This window comes from Octodon degus, unplaced genomic scaffold (genome assembly GCF_000260255.1).
Source record: "Octodon degus isolate 3935 unplaced genomic scaffold, OctDeg1.0 scaffold00266, whole genome shotgun sequence".
NCBI classification, from domain to species: Eukaryota; Metazoa; Chordata; class Mammalia; order Rodentia; family Octodontidae; genus Octodon; species Octodon degus.
Genome location: NW_004524842.1, coordinates 1560938 through 1569814, shown reverse-complemented (window position 1 = coordinate 1569814; position 8877 = coordinate 1560938). Strand labels below are relative to the sequence as shown.

General features: G+C 47.2%; 1 protein-coding gene across 7 annotated transcripts in view; it reads right to left on the bottom strand.

Annotated features, from left to right (window-relative positions):
- Positions 1-8877, bottom strand: part of Ttc12 (tetratricopeptide repeat domain 12) — a 72933-nt gene that overhangs the window by 24172 nt on the left and 39884 nt on the right. For all 7 annotated transcript variants that reach the window (XM_023706617.1, XM_023706613.1, XM_023706614.1 and 4 more), the window contains exons 12-13: positions 8242-8330; positions 5487-5655 (exon numbers count right to left, since the gene is read on the bottom strand). In XM_023706617.1, the coding sequence (XP_023562385.1) occupies positions 5487-5655; positions 8242-8330 (258 nt within the window). The remainder of the gene's footprint in view (positions 1-5486; positions 5656-8241; positions 8331-8877) is intronic.

Genomic DNA, 8877 nt, shown 5'->3' with positions numbered 1-8877 from the left:
AGCAGGAAGCTCTCCACACACTCACCGGACCTGGGCTAGGACTGGGTCTGGGGGTTCCCGGAAGTCGGCAGAAATTCCTACTCGGCGGGAGGGCCACTCATTTGTTTAGCTGATAACAATAAATGAGCACTGACTGTGTAGCAGGCAATATGGTAATTCTAGGGCAACCAATATCAAACAAACCGAAGTCCTGGCTCTAGGGGCCTGCACAGCAGTGAGGGCACAGGAAAAAGCACATCAGATAGAACCCCTGAGGCGTGCTCAGTGCATGAGACATCTTTGGGGACGGCTGGCAGCTCCATCTAGTCAGTTCTTAGGGTGAGGGAGGACAGGGGCAAGGCAAGGGTGAGAGCGGGACCCAGGTCAAAGCGGGCCTTCTACTGCCTGCCAGTAGCCCTACAGGTCTGTGTTCTTCAAACTGTAGTTGGTCAATGCTGTGTGGGGGTGGTGGAGGCGGGAATGGGTTTCTAGGTTGCTGTCAGTGTTGACTAGGTAGGAGGCTGCATTTTAACCACATTCTTGGGTGACTATACTGTGTTGCACGAACTGGAGAAATACCGTCAGGACAATTGAGTCATTTCAGCATTTTAAGTAGAGAAATAACAGGGTAGATGTGCATTTTAGAAAAATCTTTGCCCCAGTGGAGAATAGATTATTGTGTGCAGGACAGGAGGAATCCAACCATGGGAGTACTGTCATTGTCCAGACAACAAAGGTTAAGGGACGAATTGCAGTGGCATAATAAGAGGTACTATACCAAGGCTCTCAAAAACTAAGAAGAATTAACTAGAGATGGAGGAGGAGAACTGAAGGAAATGATCCAGGCACTGCTAAGGAACAAGGACTGACAACTTCCTATCCCGTGGGGGTGCTAAGGGGTGATCAAGGTCACCTCAAGGATCTGGCATAAGCAATCTTCCTCTGCAAGGACAGGAAATTCAGTTAGAGACCTGACTGGAAGAACCACTACATTTCTTAGTTTATGCTATTTGCGGATGTTGAGATAGAGATGTCCGTCACCCAAGAGAGGGACCCAGACTCGTGTCTGTTAAACCCACAGATGAGAAGAGGGCTAAGGGTGAGATCCCAGAATTTCTGATTGGGACACAGGCAGCAGAAATCAGAGGGCTGGTAAAGGAATCGGGAGGAAAAGGCCAGGATAGAGGAGGAGGACCGACACTCCACATAGGCGTCGCAGCTACAGTTCCAAGAAGGGTGGTGGTCAGGAGAACCAAATGCCACAGGGCAGTGAAGTGAGAGACCCAAAAGAGCACAGTGGACTGGTCACTTGAGAATGTGGCATTGGACGGCCACTTCTACAGCACTGGAGAGGCCTAGAATATAAATCACCTGAAGAATGGTCAAAATAACCAGGATGTTTAACCTGGAAAATGCTCGTGTATAGGACCCTAAAACCCTGGGAAATGGAAGGATGTGTTGCATCCAATAGGTCTTCAACTCTTTGGCCAGAATGTTGTGGGGCGGGCAGGCTGTGTTTAGTGTATGGAGATGACTTCTATTAATTGGTACTGCTCCAGATGTAGACGGGCCACCGTGGGTGTAGTTCCACATCCTCCCTAGCTGGAGGAAGACCCCTCAGCCTGTGGGTTGGTTTAGTGTGCATCCCTAAGCAAACAAAGTCCAACATAAGGACAACCCTGGACCCTCTCTAGAGAGGCACAGGTTGTGCTAGGGTATGCAGAGGGCCCGTCTGCGTGGGGCAAGCTGGCTAAAAGGTCTCTACAGCTCACGAAATCCCAAGCTTCTGCAAATCCCTGACTGTCTCAGGAATGTACTTCTGTGTCCTTAACATCAGAAATAATTTGTTCTACAGTCTATTTTCTTGGTCTTGAAGTGAATGCTAGGGGACCTGAACAGCACAGAGAATGAGCCCATGGTCCGAGATCATCTCAGCTTTGTCCTAGTGGACAGAAGCAAGCAGGCTCTTCAGAATGCGACAAAATACTCATCCTATGCACACTACTGAAGACTGTCCTAAAGAGGATGGATGGTGTGTCCTTTTCTATCTTGCTCAGAGGTAGATCTTAGGCCATCCCTGTGTGTGGAGTATGACAAGCACCTGTCCCTGTGTATGGACTACAAGTCAGAAAATGGCTTCAGGTCACCAATAAATATATTCCTGCCTGAGGCTAGGACCCTGAAAAAAGAAAAGGATGATAAAATGCTGTGGAGTCCCAGTGGCAAGCATGATGCTATAAGTTTTTCGTGCTGTGCCAGACTGTGTTCTGGCTAAACACAGAGACATCGCTACTCCTTTCTATTCTGCCCAACTCCGCTATAGAAGTTGGGACTATTCTCCCCACAAAAGATGGTAGGTGACACAATTCTTTTCAAAGAGACATATTGAGCTGCTTTTCTTAATGAAGAAAGGATGGACCCACTAGTGCTGAGCTATCTTCAAGAGACATATGCAGCCTGGTGCTGCAGCAAGGGGGAGCGTGCAACCACAGGAAAGAAAGGGGAGGAGAAGGACCAAGACCTTGACCTTGACATCTTTGATCCATGACCTATTATGTTTAGTTTTTTCTTGTTGTGCGAGAAAATCAAGCCAGGCTCTATCCTGCTTAAGGTCCATTGGGTCAACAATTCAAATTTTAATGACATCAATACACCATCCCTCTTAAACCATGAGACACTGAGCCCATCAGCACTACAGAGCAGTACTAGGTCATATAAATAGCAAGAGACATGCAAAAGTCTTAAATTTGGGATGTCCACAATCTAAAAACCAAGTGCTTTCTAAAAAGTGATGCTTGTCCTTGGCTTGTTCTTGTGAGCACAAATCATCCCTTCAACCTCTCGTATGAGGGGAACATTTTGGGAGGAATGTGGTCATCATGCCTCTGTCGGATTAGGGGCTTTTTAGTAAAATGCGATCACATTTCTGATTTTCTGTAGTACTTCCCATGTAGTCAGGGTTTTTGTCTTTGCCTACACTTATCTCTCCAAGGGTTCTACCTATTTTCTCTTTACACAATGGAATACTATTCGACCATAAAGGATGAACTAGACACATGTATAGCAAAATGGATGGACTTTGAGACCATATTCTTTTTTTCAATCTTTTTAAAAAATGTATGTAGTACAGGGTCTATAGGTCTCACTACGAGACCATATTCTTAAGTGAAATAAATAGGACACATGTGCAAATATTGCACTCTCCCTGGTGTGAGAAACTGAAAGTATAAATAAGAATCAGAAGGTATAATAAATATTGGGTAATAGGAAGAAATTATTCAAAGGGAAAGGGAACTAGGGAGGGGGAGGGGAAAAGAAAAGAATGGCAAAAGAAAAGACAAGAATGCAAACAAAGCTTTGTAAATAAGGAGGACAAGAAAGGTTGAAGGGAGGAAAGGGAATATGGAAAAAGGAGGAAGCAAAATATGCCATGTACAGACACAAATCCCCACGAGGAGAGTGATCACAACCTATATCTACGCTGTGTCAATCAACTGAATAGAAAGGGTATGGACTGGATGCTGCCCTGTTCTGCTTCAAACCACCTCATTTCATTACACAGAATCCATTACTTCTGCTTCCAGTTTAATTGGAGGTGGACATCAGCAAGACGAGTGGGCATAAAAGGAATAAGCCGAGACTTCTCTGACTGTCCAGAGAGAGTAGGCAGGGCTACAGGTTGTGATCATAAACACCATTCTTCAAGACCCTGCAAAACTTCAAACTGAAGCTCAAGCACTCCAAAGCTAGCTTGGGGGGAAACACTTATGATAACTACAGCTACATTTACTCAGAGAGACAAAAGTCCAATTAGAAAGCCCTACCTGATGAAGGAACCGAGGAAATGACTAGAGTCATTAGGAAAATGATGCGCTTTTCTGGGATTTAACTCCTCCAATAATAACCTGAGGTTCGGCAGGTTGCCAAGGCTTCTGTGGGGAGATGCTGGCACCGGGGTCAGGCATCGTGGAGAGACAAAGTTGGCCACAGGGAGGCCAGTGACCACTCTGTTTTAGCACACACTGAATTTCCTCACTTGTTATGGCATAAACATCAAGTAGTCCCAAAGGCTCATGTTTTGGGGGCTTGATCCCCAATGCTGCAATGTTCAGAGGTGAGACAGAGAGGTGGCAAAACTGTGAGGGTGCCACCCCTCTCATCAGTTAGTTAATTGACTGGCGAGTTCATAGCTGAGTAAGGTATTATGGGATAAGGCCCAGTTCGAGGAAGGAGTCAGTGGGCTGTGCCTTGAAGAGCGTACCCTGTCACAAGTCCTTGTCCCTCTCTGGCTCTCTCCCCCTCTCTTGTTCCTCTCTGCAGGAGTCGCAGCTCTCCCCTGCCACAGCCCACTGCCATGTTTCCGCCTTGCCACAGGCCCACCTCAGTGGAGCCAGCCCACCACGCACTATATGCTCGGAGGCCATGAGCCAAAACCAGCCTTTATCTGAGGAGATTTTCTCAGGTATGTGGTCACAGCGATTGTCCTCTAGCCAACACCATGATTACCAAGTAGGAGGGCTCAACTTAACCTAAGAAAGATCCTACAGGCCTGCAGGTGTGGCTCCTTCTCCCGTTCTTAGGGAACACACACCCGGGGCACAGCTGGGTGAGGCTTCCTCCTTATCTGCTGTGGCTTCTGCTGTCTCATCCACGAAGTGGAACGACAACAGTGGCCTTGCCTACTCCACAAGACGAGGGGAGATAAAACAAAGTTCAGTGAGGAAAACTGCTTGCAGGATGCATATGAAATATTTATAAAGCAGGCTGCAATGATTACTACTATCCTGCTAAGTTGAACTACCAGCAACTTTTCTGATCTTAAAAATGGCAAGTTCATTATGCTCAAGTTTTGAGAGACATGACGAGGGAGATGGGCCAATCTGAAATGGGAAGAGAAATAAAGTTGAAATTAATAAAATAAATCAGTAAACTAAAAAAAAGGAAGTATACAAAAACTGAAAAGGAATGGGTAGAGTCATCATGATCTGGATAATTTCTTAGCAGTTTCCCTCAGAGAAAGAAGCATCTTATTCCTTGAACGTGTCAGCCTTGGAAAGGTCTCCACACAATAGCATTTATTTATTAACTTACACTCTACCTTGTTGCAGAAAGGGTTTCAAGAGATGCAAAATCAGACAGCATTACTTTAAGCAGGAATAGAAGAGGAAACAAAAGAGCAGAAATAGGATGCAGTCAGGCCTAAGGTTGAAAGCATGGAAGCGAGTGATCCATGTCAAGGCTGGGTTCCACATCTGGGTATAGAAATGCTGCCCAGCCCCTGTCTGCAGCATCTGCAAGCTGAACACATGCCAGCTGTGCAGAAATGAAGCCACCTATGGCACCTGGAGGTTCACCTCTTGCAAGATTCCGTCTGTTCTTGATCCTTCATAAAGTCTGATAGTAGCCCATACATCAGAAACAGGACAAGGGAGACCGGCCAGTCAGAAACTGCCTACTAATTGATGACCCAAGACACTGCGAGAAATGCCCTTCCCGCAGATGCTTACCGGGTCATGTCAAGGTGGCTGAAGATCAGGCTCCGTCCATGCCCGGTCTGGGTGAGCTGCAGCAGTAGGGTGAGGCTCTGCTGCCGGATGGCCATGGCTTTACAGGCCAAGAGGGAGGGCAGTAGCCTGGCCATGTCAGGGTGTAGAACAAGCAGACGCTGGTTTTCCTCTGCAAAACAGTTGTCACCTGCCTTGTGCAGCTTATCACAATAATTCAGCCACTTCTGTCTCCAACTATCCTAATGAGAAACCAACTCTTCTCCATTTGCTTGAGAAGCAAGCATGTACAAGCAGGGTCCTGGAGCCAGACTGCTGGGTCTGACTGAGTGGGGTGTGGCTTTGCCAGGTCATTACCCCTGCTCCTGGGCCCCTCGGTTTGCTCATAGTAAAATGGGAATGATAGCCCACCCACTAGACTTGGCAGGAGGACTCAAAAGTCAGTACGTGACTGCGCTAGGCCGGGACTGGAACGTGCAGCCTGACTATAATGTTATGATTATTGTCTGGAGACGGGAGCAAAACTTAATTGTATTGCATCGCTAGAAAACCAGTCCTCATATCACGGCCAGTGTGATCATCCAAGGTTTTTTCTAGGAAACTAGAGTGTCACTGAGAACATTCGCTAATAAGCCGTGTCCTCCTTCCTAAACTATGAGCCATTTCCAGGATGGCAGCACAGGATTTACCCTTTTTCACCTGCGTCTGAATGGGTGCTTGAGAGCAGGCAGGGACACAGGAGGGAGGATGACACTGAGCCAAGACCGAGCTGTGAAATCAGGCGGCTCCAGCCAGATCTTGGCGGAAGGGACCCGTCACCCGGGCCTCATTAGTCTGGGCTTGCTCCTCATCTACACACCGCAGGGTGGTCAAGCAGAGGAAACAGACCTCAGCTCTTCCAGCCCCGAAGAATTAAGGCATAAGTCTCCCGCCAAGGTAGCCTGCTGTATGGCAGCAAGATGAAAGTGGAAGTCCTCCTCTGGTGTCCCTGTAGGGAGGGCCATTCCCCAGGGAGTTGTCTTATTCACCCCACTAAAAGAATAACATTAAAAAGACTATGCATCCTACTCTGTAATTGGCTTCTCTCTTCCATTCATCAATACATCATCAACTTTATTTTATTGGATACAGGGTCTAACTACACAGCTCAGGCTCATAATGATCCTCCTATCTCAGCCTTGCCATCCCTGGCATTATAGGCGTGTGCCTGGCACAGTGCACCTGGAGTTCCCAGGCCAACGTGGCATGCAGGATCAGGGATTAAACCCAGGTCCTTGTGCTGGCCAGGCAGGCGCTTAAGACTGTTAAGCTATCTCCCCAGCAGCCCCATTGTCCTCTTTAAAAGCTGCTTTGTATTCACTGAACTAGATCTATTACAATCTCATGGGCCTGAGATACAGATGTATATCCTAGGTAACATCTGACCATGTTTTGCACATGTTTCAAAATATGTAACCCAAACTGCACAGGAGCAAAGCCAGGGGGTGACTGGCAGGTTCACAAGGAGCGAAGAGGCCAGTGTCAAGTCCTGTCCTCCTCCCTTCTGCAGGGAGCCTTGTGCGCACAGCCTGAGCCACATGGGTCCAACTGAGAAGAGCGAGGTGCCCCGTCGATTCTTCTGTGCAGGTGCCCTTCAGGAAATACGCCTGCTGCTTGTCTAGTTTGCTAGAGTTTATTTTCTTGAATTTTTGCTTCTCCCAAGTACAACTGTGTTCTACTTAGCATTTTCTAGTTTATAAACTGCTCTTGCAGGCTCTGCCACTGGCCTGCAGTTAGCACCATGGAAAGGACACACACCTATCATTATCTGTATTTTTAAGGTTGTCTGTTTTCTGTGAAACACACTTTAAAAATGAGAGAAACATATAAATCTTTATTTACACTGAAGTCACCAAGATGATCAAGAGAGATTATTCAAGAGCTTAATGAACTCTTAAGATCATGGTAGAAGATGCTACCATGAAAAAATTTAAGAGTTGACATGGAAAATAAAACTCCCAGCAGCATTCTGCTGCATTAATATCAGACGACAATCAGGGTCTGAAAATACTGGCTGGCTGACAATCCTACAACTCCAATGGGTACTGTGATCAGCACAAAGATTTGTAGGCAGATAAAAAATGAGCCTGTAATCTCCAAAAATGGCTGCAGGGGCTAAGTGGGCAAACCCCCCCTCATTAATAGCGCATGAGCAGACACCGTGAAGGACCACTTGTCACCCTGAAGCCACCTGTCTACAATCTCTGCAAGCTCTCCAGTCACCTAAGGCCCAGGCAGAGAAATGACTGCACTGTAGACCTTGTTTGGATCCATGTGATTTTTGGAGGGAGGACAGAGATAGAGGAGAGAGAAGAGAGAAAGGAGAGTGGAAAGGGAGACAGAGAGGGAGAGAGGAGAGAGAAAGAGAGAGGAGAGGAGAGAAGAGAGACAGGGAGAGCAAAGGAAAGAGAGAAGAAAGAGAAGTGAGGAGAAGAGAGAGGAAGAGAAAAGAGAAGGAGAGAGAAGAGAAGGTGGGAGAGAAGAGAGAGGGGCAGAGAGAAGAGAATAAGAGAGGGAGAGAAGAAAAAGATGAGGGAGACAGAAAGAAGAGCAGGGTGAGAAAGATGGAGAGAGGAGAAAGAGAGAGGAAGAAGAAGGAGAAAGAGAAGGAGAAGGAGAAGAAGAGAAGAGAAAGATGGTGGGGACCAAGTGCACCCACCACGCAGCTCAAGCACCCTTAGTTCACAACTGGGGCTTAGCAGTCACAACGTGAACTTACCGTTCTCACGGCACACTGCTTGCCAAAGCTTAAGCACAGTCACGCAGACAGTCTCTTCAATGACATCTTTTTCTGCTGAGGAAAGGCACCTACAGTGGATATGGAGAACAAGGGGAGATCCGGAAATCAGCCCTGGTTTTCTTATCATTGGGTTTTATTTCATACCTAGATTTGCCAAATGTTGGCTTTCAAATGGAGTTTTACACGTCAGAATCACAGAGCAAGGGTAAAAGGACTGGCTATCACCAAGCCAAGGGCGGCGAGGGTTTACTACAGGGCGGGCGGCAGGCGGGTGCCATGGTGAGAGCTGGACACTCAAGTATGTGGTGGCAACTCCGACCCATACCAGAATCTCAAGCCTCAGAAATCATGCCAGGTTCACAAATGAAACATAAAATAAAATAAGTTTAGGGCTGGCGAGATAGCTTAGAGGACTAGGTGCCTGCTCAGGCCAGCACAGGGACCAGGGTTTGATCCCTGGTCCTGCATGCTGCGCCGGGACCACCTAGGAGCGCAGTGAACTGGTGACCGAGTCTGGGCCTGGTTGGCACATGCCTGTAATCCCAGTGCTGGGAGGCTGAAAACAGGAGGATCATTATAAGTCTGAGCTGCATAGTGAGACCCTGTACCAAAAAA